The 17,682-nt window shown below is 43.6% G+C and overlaps 1 protein-coding gene across 1 annotated transcript in view; it reads left to right on the top strand.

The window, feature by feature from the left end:
- The window catches only part of CFAP74 (cilia and flagella associated protein 74), a 57,209-nt gene that overhangs the window by 4,952 nt on the left and 34,575 nt on the right, over nucleotides 1–17,682 (top strand). The window contains exons 6-13 of the mRNA XM_055001575.1: nucleotides 832–1,005; nucleotides 2,696–2,814; nucleotides 5,948–6,014; nucleotides 7,675–7,764; nucleotides 11,173–11,346; nucleotides 13,006–13,177; nucleotides 15,240–15,361; nucleotides 17,534–17,656. Of these exons, the coding sequence (XP_054857550.1) occupies nucleotides 832–1,005; nucleotides 2,696–2,814; nucleotides 5,948–6,014; nucleotides 7,675–7,764; nucleotides 11,173–11,346; nucleotides 13,006–13,177; nucleotides 15,240–15,361; nucleotides 17,534–17,656 (1,041 nt within the window). The remainder of the gene's footprint in view (nucleotides 1–831; nucleotides 1,006–2,695; nucleotides 2,815–5,947; nucleotides 6,015–7,674; nucleotides 7,765–11,172; nucleotides 11,347–13,005; nucleotides 13,178–15,239; nucleotides 15,362–17,533; nucleotides 17,657–17,682) is intronic.

Genomic DNA, 17,682 nt, shown 5'->3' with positions numbered 1-17,682 from the left:
GCCCTTCTCTTGATTTCCCCCATAGAAATACTTGCTGTTGTTAGCTCAGAGTGGAGTGATTGCTGTTGGGGAAATGGCAACAGAGAAAAATCTGGCCACCATTCCCTCCACCCCACAGCTTTAGCCCTGGATAAGGTTCCCAGGCCCCTATACACTCCCAGCAGGAGGTGGGGGACCTGGGACTTACCAGGTGGAGTTTCCTCATGCTCCTGGAGATCATAATGACTTCAGTTCCAGGAAGTGACATCATCACACTGGTCACAGGAATGCTCCTGCGCTTCACATGGGGCTGATTGGCCCTAATGAAGCACAGGAGCATGCCCGCAGCCAGTGCAACAATGTCGCTTCAGGCAGTGAAGTCATCGCAACTTGCCAGGAATGCACCCATTGCGTGCTTTCCTGCCACTGGTGAGCAATTGCCGAGTTTGCCACCTGGGCAAATTCCCAGGAGATTGCCCACCACCAGCGGACAACTGATTAGCTTAGTGATACAAATTCCCCTTCTTCCTCATTATGGCTGCTTTTGATCATTAAAAACAACTTTGGGAGAGCTGACCATAGGTGCTTCTCAAAATGTTTAAAGTTGGCCCTTAATGATCGATTTGGAGTTGTACAGGTGACGCTTTGATTAAGTTTGCCTATGATTAAAAACAACATGCGTGTCCTGCAATTCCATCTATTGTCACTTAGTAAGTGCCCTGAAAGGTCATCCAAAGCAGTTTTGATTTGAAAAATAAATATATAGATCAATGCTTTCCAGCTCCCCAAATAGCATCACCATATCGTGCTCACACATACTCTGGCCCTTCGTTATGGTCTTGTTCTGTGCAGGTGCCAGAGGGCCAAACAGATTCCAAACCTTTGGGCGCAAGTAAATTGGAAAAGGAAATCTTTGCTCAAAACTTGGAGAAGCTGCACAGTGGGATCATCCGTAAACGTCGAGTCTCCGGGCGTGAATTTAAGGGCTGCCCTTTCTATAGCAAGCCGAGCCTTATTCACTTCAAGGTTAGTGCACATTTTACACATAGGAAATTTGATTAAGTCCTGCTGAAAACCCGATTTGTATTCTGCTGCTGATTAAACTATATGTGTATTGATTTCTGGTAACCTTCATCCACACTCATAAACTGTCACAGTAGGGTTGCCAGCCTCCAGGTGGGGGCTGGAGATCTCTCGGAATTACAACTAGTCTCCAGGCCATAGAGATCAGTTCCCCTATAGAAAATAGCTGCTTTGGAGGGTGACTACTATGGCATTATACCCTGCTGAGATCCATCCCTTCTCCAAGCTCTACCCTTTCCAGGCTCCATCTCCAAAATCTCCAGGAATTTCCCATTCCGGAGCTGGCAACCCCCAAAATGTGCAACAATCTGTGTGCACAAGGACTTCAGCAGGTTCAGACTGATTCCTGATTCCTAGTTAAATTTCATAAGAGAACTTACGGCTAAACTAGACGAGGCGTTGGAGATCTGTGACAGGATCTTTCATTTTGTTAAACTTCTTTAAATAGCAGCTGCTGAGAACATGAACTAGATCAGACTATGACACTTGGGGAAGGGAGTTAACCCTTTCCTCTGCACCTTTTTCCCTGATATAAATTGTTCTACTGATTGCTGTTTTCCCCAATTGAAATTGCACCTCCCCTGACCTCCCATACCTCTTATCTTTTCCCTATCTGGGAATGGGATTGAGGAAGAGACTTCAGTTAATGTGTCTTATGCTGTCTGATTGCACTGATTTATCCTGTAGTTCATTCCGAGTCTCAAGATGCAGACTATAAATAAATTGGAAAAGTGGTAGTAGAGAAAAATTTAACACCCTCCCATCGCAATGCTGTGTCCTTGATCTAACTCAAACTCCCCCATGGCTGCCAGAAGAAGAAGTTAAGCAAGACAGGAGAGCTCTTCACGAATCTCTGGTGTCACATCTAGTCTGACCACTAAATTCATCTTTTAATTAGAGTTCTTTTCCAAATGAAAGAAATCAGCATTCTCTACCATTCCGTGGCCTCCTTCTACGCATCCTTCCTTTTGCCCTCCTAAAGGCTCTTGCCACTCTGTAGGATTGGATACTTGGCTGTGTGTGTGTTATGTGCTCTCAAGTTGCTTCCAACCTATGGCAGCCCTATGAATGAAAGACCTCTCAAACATTTTCATTTTGAATTGTCTCATCATAGGGTTTTCAAGGGAAAAGATTAGCAGAAGTGATTTACCATTGCCGCCTTCTGTGCAATACTGACCAGGGTTAGTTAAAGCGACACTGCCATTGTCTGTGAAAGATCCTCCACCAGTGTCACCTTCCACTACTACCACTGCTCAGTAGCTAACCTTCAAGAATTCCTCCCATCACCACTGGAACATTCAATTGTCTTCTGCTGATGTGACCGTTGATTCCTGAAAGGGGTGGATGCATCTCAGTCTGGTGTCTCAGCTTTGACCATTCCGCCTTGAGTGACTCCTCCAGGAGTTTAGACTCTTGACCAAGCCTGTGCTCCTGACGGTGTTGCTCTCCAACACTGACACATTCAACCCCTCTCACCACATTAATGTGTGTATCCAAGAGGAGGATACTTGTCTAACGGCAGCCAAAACCCCATACACCTCTCTGTCACTTTAGGCCAGTCTGTTCCTTCACCACACCCACAACACCTTGCTATCTTGCAACTTAAATAACGTATGTTTGATTTTTTTTTCAGGACTTTGATATCGGTAAAACCTACAAAAAGAAAATGATTTTGATTAATGCCTTCTATAGCATTAACTACTGCAAGCTGGTGGGAGTCAGTGAACACCTGAAGGATTTTTTCACTGTTCAGTAAGTAAACGCGACAATAATTTGGTTTCTGCCCTGAGGGAAGGGCATCAGGGCTAGGGAAAGCGGTAGGACTTATTATTAGTTTTAGGCTTGGAGCTAGGAGAGTCTGTTGGCTCAGAGAATGAATGAACCAGAATGCTGACACATCAAATCTCATCTCGGCCACACACTCAGTAAATGACCTCTTCCCATCTTACAATGCAATGCTAAGCAAAGTTGCACCCTCCTAAGTCCGTTGAAGTCACCCAGGGACATGGGTTAATTCTCACTGGCCTGTATCCTACCACTCGGCCCCAGCCTTCCTCCAATCGGGTGGTTTTTCTGCCAGGGAAAGGCCTCCTTAGCCTGGAGGAAGGCTTCATGCTTTGCTGAGTGGGGTCGTAAGTTAGAGACCACTAAATCCTAGCTCACCCTATGTCTGGACACCAGATTCCAGTTTGAATGACAAGATCTCCTGAGTGAGACTTGGAATCCAGTAAGTCTCCAGTGGAAGCGAATTCCAAAGTGGAGGCAGTCCTGTCTCTAAGCCTCCATCTCTAAGCTCCCCCAGTGGGTCCTCATGGTTCTTTCTCAGCACATACATCGTCTGCATTTCACTGTCGGTTTTGTGCATTTTTTCATATTGTGTATGCATATTGTATATGTTTTATGCTCAGTGAATACAGTAATTATTACATGCATTATACATAACTTCTACTTACAATGCTGATGTAATTATACACAAATAATGGGGGGAATGTACATTTTAAGGGAAAAGCAGAGCACAGCCTGAAAACATAGAACTGCAGTTTTGGTTTGCACAAGGGAGAAGCAAAATTGAAATGGGGGGTTTTAAGATCAAAATAGCAGGGGTGAGCAATCTGAAAACATACTTCCTGGCTACCTCAAGGTAGATAAACTGAGACGTGTGTGGTGGGGGGTAATGTCTTTGTATTGTGCACTCTTCCCAACTCATGTTTGGTTTTGGGGTTTGTGGGGAGGTTGGTGTACCTATTTGCGCTCGAATTCAAAATGTGGCATATATTCAATATTGCCTTTGCTAGTTAATGCAAATAGTTCAAATGCAAATGTATTCTCTCTCCACACGTATTAACCAAGTGCATGGCCAGCTTTCTTGACTCTGAGTCCTTTCCCCGAGAAGATTACAAGTTGTAGCAGATTTGCTGCCAGTGGTAGCTCCTGTTAAGAACAGATCTGTGTGGATTGGTCTCTGAGTCTCTAATGCTCTCTTATCTCGTCTCAAGTTGAAAGCTGTAAATTAACAGCTTGTTACACCCACCCTGATTTTAGCCAAGGACTTCAGAAATTATGCTGTGAATCAAATGACAACTTGGCTTTTTTATTTCTTACTGTCCTGTAAAAATCTCAGTCAGGGATTTTCCTGCATTACTAGCCTCTCTCCCCATGCACAAGATAGGAAGTTATATATGCTTAGCAAGTCTAAAAATAATCATAATAGTCATGTGTCGTTTGGGGGGAAATTATCTGTGCCCTAAAGCTAGGAATATGTAGCACTGAGCATTGGAGCAAACTGTCCGAGATCAAAATTCAGGCAGATAATAAATAATAACAATTCATAGCGAACATGAGCATGCGTCACATATACATTTGTAATCCTTACAATAGCCCAGTAAGGTAGGTCAGTATTTTCCCCAAGGAGCTGGCCTCTGAGAGGTGTGAGAATGCACACCATCTTTGAGGAGATTGAAAGGAGTTCCAGTTTGCATGTCCATCTCTTGCAGTGCAGTTCTATGCAGAGTTTTCTCAGTTTAAGCTCATTGGTTTCAGTAGACATAGACTCTACATAGAACTGCACTGTTTGCCGCTGCTGCACTATCCTTAGCGGTGCTTAATGTACATATAGCAATTTCACATGTTCAAAGCACTTCACAAGCATTATCCCACACGTGCCTGTTTAGCTTGGCCTCCTGCCTGCCCTTTGCTGTCTTTTATATTTCAAAGGCAAGATTTGATTGGGCACAAACACAGCGTGCTTCCAGTCTCAGGCACTCCCCTTGATCCTTCTGCCTCCTTCCTCTGTTTGCTCACAGAGCGGAATTTTAAAAACTTCCACATTTGTTTAAACTCTGGTTCACTGTGAGGTCTGAATGCAGGCAGCTCTCAGCGTGTTTGCTCCCCACAAGCTAAGATTCTAAAGCTTGGTTTAATTTTTGTTCAGAAAGAAGGCAAGAGCTGTGTTACTTCCCTGAAAACAATGCTCAAAGGTACACTGCCTCTGAACATGGAAGTCCCATTTAGTTATGATTAAAAGCCATTTGACAGACCTCCACAAATGTTCTTTATTCCCTTTAAAAGCTATCTTGGGTAGCAGGTGTTGTCTTGTCTCATGACAGAGAATTTTGTAAACTGTTGTATGAAGAAATATTTTCATGTCAGTCATAAGGGATAAAAAAGAGAACTCTAAAGCCAGACTTATATTCAGACAAAGACTGACAGCTTGTAAAGTTCTTGCTTCAGTATCTCAAATGTCAGGTTCAGAATGCTGTGTTGTGCTGCTTCGCTTAACCGACTCCATCTTTAATCCTTTCAGTGTTTAAGTGCTTTCTCCCCAGGTGCCAAGGTTCCCAGGCAGCTATCTCACAGAAGAGGATTGTTTTGGCTACCGACGTTCCACCAAGAAACGGCCTTGGGAACTTTCGCTATCCTGACTTCAAAGGGAATGTTTTGAGAACTATGGGGGGGAGGTTGGGCCTTCTGTGATCTGTTACTTTGTACCTCATGCTTTGCTAGTCATTGGTAACAATGCATATGTACCAACCTGAATATTGCATTCAGGCCTGTGGACTATAATGATCTTTTTCTTCATTAAATGCTTTTTGGAAACAATGGACTATTGTCTAATTGCAGAAGGCAGACTGGAGTAAGGTTATTATCTAGCCACGATTCTGACATCAAAAATGCAACAATATCGAGGTTTCAGTAACATGTGCATATATTTAAATTCACAAGGCAATTGACCAGTTAAAAGGCAGATAACCAATCAAATCAAATTCTGGTTGACTGTCTTATTAAAACGTTTAAAAGTGATGTCTTTTGCGTGTTGCAGTTATAAAACTGCAAGAACGAGCTTTCAAACAGTGACTGAATTTTTATATTTTAATTACCATTGTAGCTTTGACCCTCCTGGCCCCATGTCTGCCGGAATGTCATGTGAAGCAGGAGTGACCTTTAAACCGATGGTAAGAGTGATATCGATCATGAAGAAATGGCGTTTGCAAATTTTTATGATCGCAAAAGAATTAAATGAACAGGAGATAAAAAGTCGAGATGTTTATCAGAGGAAAGTCACGGCTCTGTTTCATAAAATTACCTGCTATTGAGTCAACATCCCAAAGTATTCCTTGTTGAAACGAGAGAAAAATCACGTCCCAAACAAAGCCTGGTAGAGATAAATACTAATCAGTGACCGTCTTCTGGCTGTGGAGGTGTGCCCTTCCACTCTACGAGGCATTTGAAATTGACATGCCCTGCAGGACATGCCTTTGTCCACAATAGGGCTCCAAAGCAACTTACATTGCTCTCCTCTCTATTTTATCCCCATAACAACCCTGTGAGGTAGGTTTTGCTGAGATTATATGGCTGGTGCAAAGTCACCCAGCAAGCTTCCAGGATAGACCCAAACCTGGATCTCCTAGATGCTAGTCCAGTGCTCTAAGCACTCTACCAAACTAATATTGCACTGTTAGTGTTCAACACATTCGACAAAGAGAGAGAGAGAATCCTCGTGTTACAGATGGGGAAGACCCAGGCAGAGAAAAAGGGGCTTGTCTGATATCGCAATCCTACGCAGTGTTTACGTCCTTCTAAGCCAATTAAGTTCAAAGCAACATAAAGGGCAAACTACACAAGACTCCAGACATGTGTTCTTCACGTGTTGGGACTTGCAAGGTTCTCTAGGTAGTGTAGTCTTACAAAGAACAGCTGCTCAATGCAATTCTCCATGGGGGGAAGAACGAGGGGAGGGATTTTGTCTGTCTTTCTTTCAAAAAGCCTTGGCTCAGGTTTTCCTCTGGAAGCTCGGCAGGGAGGAAGGGAACGTAACAGGAGGCAGGGAATCTAGGGTGGCTTTTTGCAAGACGGAGAGAATCCCCTCTACCACTCCTCTCCCTAGCAAAGACCCGCAATGCAGATTCTCTCTTTCTCTTGCTAAAAGCCACCCTGGATTTCCTGCCTCCTGTTGTGTCCTCTCCCCGCAAGCTCCCAGAGGAAAACCCGAGCCAAGGCTTTTTGAAAGACAGAGAGATTCCTTGGCGGAGAATTGCATTGAGTGGCTGTTCTTTGTAAGACTACACTACCCAGGGAACCTTGTGAGACAGGACATGTGCCCGGGCGTCTTGTGTAGTTTCCCTCTAAGATTACACAGGCTGAGGTGATACTACAACCTTTAGCCTGCTAGGTCACAGCTCAGTTGCTCAGCCTCTATACTTCCACATGCGTAAGTAAAAAGGGAAGAAGAGGGATGCGTGCCTCATCCTGACTTGCAAAGATTATCATCATCCAGGGCCCAGATCCCTTTCAAGCAATATTGTTGTGTGGAAAAAATAGACTATATAATGATTGCAGAATATGCTTTTATGCACAGGTTAAGACAATTACAAGGATTTAGGACTTTGTCTTATGTATCATAAGTTTGGGGCATGATTTGAAGGCACTTGATACAGCAACCTTGCTGAATGTAACCAGGTCTGGATCAGGTCAGCTCGTATCTCAGAATTCTCCTGGGAACCCTAAGTATGCTATCTGGATGTTTGTGATGGAGATGGGATGTAAATCAAATTAAATACATTTATGAAAAAAAATTACAACAGATTCTTCACAGCAGCTTTCCCCACCTTTTAGATAAATGAAGATCTCGAAGGAGAAGTCACCTTTTTATCTCAGATTGGCTCCTTTTCAATTCCATTAAAATGTTCAACTAAGAAATGTGTGGTAAGTCCAGTTCTTATCCTCGCATTTTTGATGAGGCAACCCCAGGTCAGGATATAGAAATGAAAATGGAATGCTTGTTTGAAGTGCAAAAAGATTCTTACCTTTTCTTTTCTCTTTGAGTCATCAATGCTGAAGAATCAAGTAATGCAAAATCGAGAGATGCACATGCTTGTGTAAATTGGCACATAGTGTCCTATTTCTGGTCATAAAGCTACAGCCCTGCTAAGTCAGTAAGGGGTGGCCCCTGAAATGGGGTGCTTTGTCCTGCCAGGTGAACATTGTTATCTTCTGGGCTTGGGTTTATCTCAGGCTCTTTGTCTTTGTTCTTGTGGTCCCAGTGGAGGTCCAGAGGTGGACAAGCAGAGATACATCTAGTCTCCCAATTCGACTAGTTCTACATCTAAAATTTAGTCCTGGTTGATGATCTCAGGGCTTTCCTCTGGGAGCCATGCCTTCCCAAAGTTCCAGTATGTAGAGAGATCTTTATCTGGTTCTGGAGTGGGACTTGGGTGGGTCCAATAATACAGTGTTTGACTGTTCTTGAAGAGATTGGGTCATCGCATGTACTACTGGCTCCCAGGCACTGTGTGGCCCCAAGAATACAGTATGATTCCCATGCATTTAAATCCTCAATAATGTTTTGGTTATTTTGTCTAAAGATCATCAGACACCAGTCCTACAAAAAGGCATGTAGGTGGTTCCATTTAAAAGTACGCTTGAGTGTAATGCTAGAAGACATCACATTCCGAGAATGGTGTCTAAAATTAGCTGTGCAATTGAAAAAAAAATCATCGTCTTAATCTCTTCAGCAGCTGACAATAAAAGTTTATGAACCATTTTTGCTTATCCAAAAGGCTTAGCAGCCTTTGGAGGATTTTTGAAGGCAAAAACTCAAAGAAGGAGCTGCAGTGCGTTCATTGTTCAAGCTACTAGATATACAGCTCCACCACGGACTGTAACTATGTGACAATATTTACGAGAGAGTCTCTTGCTTCTAGTGGAGCTTGAACTGATTCCTGGAGGCCATTTGGGGATGGATGAGGGCCAAACAGCTTAATTCTGACAAGATGGGGGTGCCTCTGGTGGCTGGAAGGACTCCCCTGGCATCTGAAGTGTCTCCTGGATGGGGTTGTGTTCCCCCTAAAAGAGCAGGTTCCCAGCCTGGGGGTGCTCTTCTTGTTGGATAAACAAGTGTCAGCAGTGGCTGGGGGCACCTTCCACCAGCTGTGGCCGATCACCCCTCTGCAGCCTTTCCTAAGTAGTAAAGATCTTGCCAGCGTGGCACATGACCTGGTAGCATCTAGATTAGATTGCTGCAATGCACTATATGTGGCATTGCCCTTGAAGAGTGTCCAGAGACTACAGTTGTATAGAATGTTGCAGCAAGAATGCAGTCGGGAGGGCCATATCACGCCACTCTTGTTCCATCGACCTGAGCTTTCAATCTGCTTCTGGGCCCCATTCAAGGGGCTGGTATTGACCTTTAAAGCCCTGTATGGCCTGGGTGCTGCAGGACCACCTACTCTCATACAAACCTACCTAAACATTATGGTCCTCTTCAGGGGACCCTGTCACCAGGGGCTAGATGGGTGGCAACCCAAGAAAGGGCCTTCTCAGTTGTGACACCAAAATTATGTAGATCCAGAGAAGTTAGCCATGTTAGTCCGTAGCTGCAAAATAGCAAAGAGTCCAGTAGCACCTTTAAGACTAACCAACTTTATTGTAGCATAAGCTTCCGGGAACCACAGCTCTCTTAGTCAAACGTAATTCCCTCTCCAAGGCATCATCAGTTAAAGAAGCTCTGGTTGTAGGTGCTGAGAAAGACTTTTCTGAACCCGAGACCCTGGATTGTGGCTGCTGATCAGAGTAGACAGTGCTAAACTAGAAGCTGTGAGGCAACTACATATGATCAGTTGTAAAATGTATGAGTGTATGTCACACTCTGTAGGGGTTCCATGCTCCACCCCCAGGTCAGGGTCTGACAATGGTCAGGTTTGGGGGGAAAGCCCCCTGTCATTGTGACAGGGCCCAAGATAAGTTATTTATTTATTAGGTAAAGGTAAAGGTAGTCCCCTGTACAAGCACCAAGTCATTACTGACCCATGGGGGGACATCACATCAAGATGTTTTCTTGGCAGACTTTTTACAGGGTGGTTTGCCATTGCCTTCCCCAGTCATCTACACTTTACCCCCAGGAAACTGGGTACGCATTTTACCGACCTCAGAAGGATGGAAGGCTGAGTCAACCTTGAGCCGGCTACCTGAACCTGGCTTCCTCCAGGATCGAACTCAGGTCGTGAGCAGAGCTTGGGCTGCAGTACTGCAGCTTACCACTATTTATTAAAACTATTTATTAAAACATGTATATCCTGCCTTTTCTTGTGGTTCCAGGCCACTTGTGGCAGCTTACAGTTTACATCAAGGGAGCTCTGACTCTCAAAAGCTCCTATCCTGGAAATCTAGTTGATCTTTAAGGTTCTATTGGACCCAGATCTTACTCTTCAACATGGATACCCACCTGAAAGTTAAAACATTATAATTTAAAGCCACTAGATTAAAAACCCAGATACTTCCTCCACCCAAAAGATGCCTGCAATTTAGATAAGCCACAAAAATTAAAATGATCTTGTAGCACCTCTTGTTTTCTTACAGTGCTCCCCTCACCTCCTCAGGGCACCCCGTCTACAGAGGGAAAGCTACAATGGAAAAGGAATGGGCTATGGTTGATGCCAGGCAGGCTGCCTTAAGTGGGGGAACAGCCAGTAGGTGATGACCTGAAGACCCCAGTTGCCCATGGGGGCATATAGAAGGAGACAGCCTTTTAAATATGTGGGTCCTAGGCCATGAAGGGCTTTAACCAGCACCATGAATTGGACTCAGAAACAAACTGGCAGCCAATGTAGCTCTTTTAAGATGGGCAAGATATACTCAGATCAACAAGCTCTGACTATAGTGGGACCACCCTATTCTGAACCAGCTGCAGATTGATTGATTGATTGGATTTATAATCCGTTCTCCCGGTGCATCATTTTAAATAAATAAAAGCCCCTGATCTAGGCCAGTGCTTCCTCCCCTCTTTTTGCAATATAAAAGTAAAAGTCACCTTGGCTAGAATGGACATTTTATATTTAAGCTTTCTTTTGTTCTCTTCCCACCCCCTGCCGCCATTTAACACCATTCACACATGCACAGAAGTGGCACCAGAGAGGTTCCATGTCTTCTGTGGGTGTGGAGATGGAAAGCTTTTATTATTCATATCAAGTACTTTTTACACCAAGGGGGAGTCACTCCGTGACACTGTCTTTTGAAGTGACAATAAGATCTTGTGCTTGTAATAGTAGATGTTCATTTAACTGATGTTGCGGCCTATACAAGACAATGATAATTATGGTTTTTTCCTTCTTACAGCTGGCACTAGATAAAGAGCTCATTGACTTTGGCACTCATGTGGTGGGAGAGACAATTTCACGGACCATCACCTTGACGAACTGTGGGGCCTTGGCAACACGCTTCCAACTTCGCAGATCAGCCCGGTCAGATGCTGCGCACGCTGTGACATCGCCGCCTTCCTTCGAGAGAACGGTTAGTGTGTGTACATTTATGTCAGATGGACTTGGAAACCCCAAATGGCACAGATTGGCAGATTTTAAAATAGCCTTTGATAATCAGTAGGTGCTCCTTCCCTGAGGGAACCATATAGCCATGACATCTAAATGGAACCTCCTTCTTTGGAGGCAATATGAATACTAATTGCTGGAGGCAAGAGTGGAAGAAGGTTGTAAGCAGGCTTCTGGGAAGCATCGAGCTGCCTGCTGTTGGAAACACGATGCTGGACTAGATGGATTCTTTGTCTGATCCCGCAGAGTTCTGCCTATGTCCTTATGCTTGGAAGAAGTTATTTCCTGTAGAGTTTGTGGATCAGAGTCTTCTTTGTTGAAGGAATAAATGACATACACCTTTGATTGGGCAAATTGTCAGAATTAGAATCAGCAGTTCTTTGGTCCTCCTAGCCTGAAAAGCTGTCGTCAAAATCACATCAAAAGCAGTGCTCAAATTTAAGGGGGGACTACTTGCTTTAGAGGATGCCACATGTTTTTGGAAGGTACTTGGGAAGCACCTTGGTCAAGGTTAATTAAAGGTCCCCTCTACGCCAGTTTGGTGTAGTGGTAATGAGCGCAGGACTCTAATATGGAGAGCTGGGTTTGATTCCCCACTCCTCCACTTGAAGCTAGCTTGGGCTAGTCACGGCTCTCTGGAGCTCTCTCAGCCCCACCCACCTCACAGAGTGTTTTGTTGAGGTGATAATAATGACATACTTTGTAAACTGCTCTGAGTGGGCATTAAGTTGTTCTGAAGGGTGGAATATAAATCAAATGTTGTTGTTGTTATTTGAGCATAAACTAGAGAGCTGGGAGCTGCAGTAGCGTAGTGGTTAAGCGCCTGGGCTCCAAGCCAGCTCTTTGCTGATTTGAGCTGCTGTAGCACAGTGGTTAAGCACTCTACTGTTTCGAATCCCACGACTGCCATGAGCTCAGTAGGTGCCCTTGGGTAAGCCATTCCTCTCAGCCCCAGCTCCCCAGCTGTATTGTGGGGACATTTGAAATAAATATAGGTTCCCTTCCCCCTGGCCTGTATAGCCCAGGCAAGCCCAGTCTCATCAAATCTCAGAAGCTAAGCAGGGTTGGCTGAGGCAGGCAATGGCAAACCATCTCTGCTAGTGTCTTGCCTTGAAAACCCCAATAGGGTCACAGAAAGTCAGCTATGACTCGATGGCACATTCTGCCACCATCATGGAGTCCTTTCCAGGCGAAGCATCACAATAATTTTGATAGAAACCAATAGTTTTTATCAAGACTAGTGCAATTGTTCAGAAGAGTTTCAAACAACCCTACATGACCCTGTCCTTTGACTACTACTCCTTCCTGTTGTTGTTTCTCCTCTGTTTTTATTGCCTTCATGGTCCTGAGGCCTTCATCCATCTGTAGGTGACACCAGTCATGCACCTTTCTGTGCGCCACCTTTTCACCAATCAGTAAACATCTCAAAGATGGGTGTGCATGAGGTATATAAGTTGTACATTTGAAAGGAAATTCATTTTCTGTTTTCACAGCGGTCAGTGGGATTGGATGTAGAGATAGAAAGCTTTAGGTTTTGTTGATAACATCTGAAATAATTGGAATTTAGGGTGAGTTCTCCCCCCCCCCTTTTTTTTGGCATGTGTTCCATAAATCTTCTAATTAGGTCTGTGCCTGTTTGGAAGACAAAATCTCTAGTGAGAAAGGCAGCAGCACTGATATACCTGAGTCTGTCGCTGAGAAAGAAACCATTTCTTTTCTCCGTTCTGAGGAAGTTATCCAGCATATCAATTCTGTCCGCGAGAGATCACAAATAGATGTCAACTCAGCTGCTGCCAGTCATATAGGTAAGGTTCTGGTTTAAGAAACGGAAGGTAAATGCTGGTGGTCGGTGTAAATAGGAGGGAGAAAATTCTTGCAAGGTTTATTAGTTTATAAGTCCTTGATTAACTGTCATGGCATTCTCCAGAGAACCCTGAGAATGATATTCTCAGAATTCCTGCTACAGCTGTATCTTGGAGCGAGGACCATTAGCTACACGTTTTGGAGGAGGCAAATAGAGGCAATTTTGCCATTTATGGCCTGGTTTGATATGCCTTGCATTCTTAGGCATACTATCTTCATATGTTGAGCAGCCCCATAACTGCAGCTGTATGCATGAAATAATGTATGGAGCAAGTGCCTTCTCCAGGGCTTGATCCACTGGAAGCCCTATTCATGCAGTTTCTATCCATACAAAAGGTAGTGGGGTGGGGGGGACTGAAATCATGTGAACTTGAAGAATATGGTGCCACCACAACTGCTTCCTGTTTAAGTATTCAGCTATATCTACAATTCAAACTATCCTGGCTTCCCCGAAAGAATTCTGGGAATTGTAGTTTGTTATTGCTGGGCATTCTTTGTTAGGGCCCTCTCGCCTACAGAACTGCAATTTCTATGGCTCTGTAGAGAGAAGGGAATGTCTGTTAATCTCATTTAAGGCAATACTGTAGATACGCATGGCCGAATGATAAAACCAAACTCAACTCAGTCAGCCAGTTTTTCCTTGGCCTGTCTGACAGGACCTGTCACCATATTCCACAAGCCACATACACTAAAATCAGCAAAAATGATAAAACCCCAACCTTATCTCAGAAAGAAATCACACAAAATCACTTTGGATTTTCATCCAAAGGTTATAGAATTGTTATCATTTTCCTCGTCTCTCATCATTTCTACACCCACCCTTCAAAAGAAAAAAGCCACATGACAAGTTTATTTATACAACCTGTAATTTTTGGAACAAAGTGACACGAAGAGAGCTCCCTCAAAAGAATTTTCTTTGGGGTGCGTGCGTGTGTGTGAAGCAGTTATATTTGGTAAAATAGATACAAGAAGAAGAAGAAATGTAGATGCTTTCCCACTGTTCTCATGGAATGGAGACTGTGATACAGCTGCCGTTTCTAAAAGAAGGCAAAACCAAATCTCTCACAGTGGATTTTGAATTTTAGCGTTTCCATGAAGTCACTAAGGAACTTCCTAAAGCCATCTCTCAGCTTCAACTCCTGTCTTATATATGAAAGCCGGGTGGGGTGGGGGGTGGGGGAAGGATAATAACATTGGCCTACCTTGAGGGTTGTTGTGAGGAACATTTATTTTATGGGTTGTTTAGGGACTCCCAAGTGTCCTCCTTTCTCTCGTGTTTAGCTAGAACATTGCAGGTTGCTATTAACCTTTCAGGAGCATGGAAAGTAAATGTCAAGTTATTATTTTATCATAATAATGCTCATAGCATTAACCTCAACACCACTGTATAAATGCCAAATAACTATTACAGGACACAATTTGTTATCACATTTCGAAGTTATGCTTCCTTTGTTACTGAGGCATGCAGGAATTGCTCATAGAGGAGGGCAGTTATTTGACTAGCTAATGTTGAAAGCTGATTTTTAGACATCTGAGATGAACAGCAGGGGAATGGATTGCTTTGTTATTGCCAAGGAACATCATTCCCATTGTCAGGTTCCCCTACATAAGATCCAGTTTGGTATAGCAGTTAAGAGCGGCAGGACTCTAATCTGGAGAACAGGGTTTGATTCCCCACTCCTCCGCTTGAAGCCAGCTGAGCGACCTTGGGTCAGTCACAGCTCTCTCAGAGCTCTCTCATCCCCACCTGCCTCACAGGGTATTGTCATGAGGATAATAATAACACACCTTGTAAACCGCTCTGAGTGTGGCATTAAGTTGTCCTGAATGGCGGTATAAAAATCGAATGTTATTATTATTACATAAGGAGGAATGTGTCTTGAACACTTGTGCAGAGGGTTAAGTTTCCCTTTTATAGACTGGGACAAAAGTCCTCAAAACACTTATGTGTTCATGGTTCATGATAATCCAGGTTGTCATTTGGCTGCCCTCTAGGAACAATCAGTCAAGTGTTTTCTGTGGTAGAAGTAACGAAACAAAATACACTGTCTTCTCTGGACATAAGCCCTCTGGAACAGCAACCCCGGGAAGAACCAGCTGAAATCACATTGGGCAAGGTACAGTATTGACTCAAATGCAAGATGAGGATTTTTCACAAATGTGCTATAAAAAAGGGGGAGAGTTGTCTTACATTCGCATAAAAGTTAGAACCATCGCCAATAAAAACTTTTTTGTGCGTATAACATTTTGGTGTAGTGGTTTGGTATAGTGGTTAAGACCGGCAAGCCTCTAATTTAGAGAACCAGGTTTGATTCCCCACTCCTCCGCTTGAAGCCAGCTGGGTGATCGTGGGTCAGTCACAGCTCTTTCAGAGCTCTCTCAGTTGCACCTACCTCACAGGGTGTCTGTTGTGGGGATAATAATGGCATACTTTGTAAACCATTGAGAGAGACAGTTTGGTGTCATGGTTAAGAGATGCAGAACTAGAATCAGGAGAGCCGGGTTTGATTCCCCACTCCTCCGCTTGAAGTCAGCTGAGTGACCTTGGGTCAGTCACAGCTTCTCGGAGCTCTCTCAGCCCCACCCACCTCACAGGATTGTTGTGAGGATAATAACAACACACTTTGTAAACCAATATGGTATTAAATGGACGTATGGCAACCAATCTGGGAATTTCTACAAGCTTATCAGTGCATGGGGTGGGCAGGGGCCGTCCTAACATAAATAGCAAAATGTCTCTTCTCTCACCATGGCTTTGTTATTGGTGCATGTGTGAATACACATGGCACATGCATTATTATGAACTTTTAGGGCTGGTTCATACATGTGTTTATGCCACAATGCCTCCTTAGTAGATTATTAGTACCTGATGAACTTCAGCCAACTATCACTTGCCTTCATTGAAAAACATCACAACTGTGGTGACACTAGTTCGTAGCAAAGATTCATTAGCACAGTTAGATCATTGACGGCTGTTTCACACATGGTCCATCCTCACCTGTTCCTTCAAGCAAACCATGCATGTGTGAATTGGCTCTTAGCGCCCCAAATATTTTCATTTAAAAGTTTTATATCCCTGTCATATGTGGAACTTCCTGTCATGTCTGGTCAGGTCTACTCCTACTTACTTTCAGCATCAAAGGCCTTATTTCCCCTTTTCTAAACTGGTTTTGTCTGTTATTTTAACTGCCATTTTAATTAAGCCTCTACATTTCAGAGAAATTTGATATTGCTTCTTTTAGCTTAGCTGCTGTTACTTTAATTGCTTTATTGCTGGTATTTAGGTTAGTATTTTATACTGCTGTCTTAGTTTACTGGCGGTTTGGGGATGGTGTGTTGTTTTGACATTGGTTTCATTTGCTGTATTTCATTATTATTGGGAACTGCCTTGGAAAAAATAGGCTTGAATGCACATATACACATATTTTAAATAACTAAAAAGGCTATTCTCTGAATCCTCCTGTCCAAACTTGCTTGTACAAGTCTCTTGCAGATACAGAGTGTGCTCCCTTTGACCTATTCCTGTATACCGGTCTTTATCATGTCTCTGCTGAAGTGGATCTACCAAATGCCTCTTAAAGCCTTACATCTCAAGAAATGTGCTAAAACTTTACGATGCCTCAAGTTTCTTGGTTGTCAGTCCCAATCCTGTATGCCATTCTTGAGCCCTGATCCTCTCTACATACCCTAGTCTTAAAACAGATTACCTGAATGGCACAAACTGATTGGGTAACTGTAATTCTGTTCATACGTTCTGTTGTTTAAGAGTATGGGTTGCTACTTGATCCAGGCTTGAGAGATGCATGCAACATTTTCCTTTGGTCCTCATCTGCTGTAATAAATTGTTGCAATGTGTGAATATTCCTGGTCTTGTAGGATCCGGCACTTTTTTCTCCTTTTCTTTCTGGAGTCAGGTCTTTTTTATTATACATCCTTCTCAGCTTAAAGTACTTTTATAATGAAAGATGAGGAAGCAATACCCGCAAACCATTTTTCAAAAGCCATGCTGTTGTTTCTCTTCCAGCCAGTTTGGTGTAGTGTTAAGAGTGGCAGGACTCTAATCTGAAGAACTAAGTTTGATTCCCCACTCCTCCACTTGAAGCCAGCTGGGTGACCTTGGGTCAGTCACAGCCCTCCGGAGCTCTTTCAGCCCTACCCACCTCACAGGATGATTGTTATGGGGATAATAATATCATGCTTTGTAAACCGCTCTGAATGGGTGTTATGTTGTCCTGAAGGATGGTATATAAATCAAATGTTGTTGTTATTCCCTCTTTCTTGCCATTCAGGTTACAGAAGGCGATATCGGACCCTTCAGCTCTGTCAAACTTCAGGTTATTTTCACTCCAGCAGTTCCTGGGGACGTTCGTGCTGAATTTGAGATTATCTTTGACAACCCGGACTGCAATCCAGTGAGTGTTTTTTCTGGTTCTAGGCT

The sequence above is a fragment of the Eublepharis macularius genome, chromosome 17, assembly GCF_028583425.1.
Source record: "Eublepharis macularius isolate TG4126 chromosome 17, MPM_Emac_v1.0, whole genome shotgun sequence".
Classification (NCBI taxonomy): domain Eukaryota; kingdom Metazoa; phylum Chordata; class Lepidosauria; order Squamata; family Eublepharidae; genus Eublepharis; species Eublepharis macularius.
Note: the sequence above shows the minus strand (reverse complement) of the source record. Positions and strands in the feature narration are given on the sequence as shown.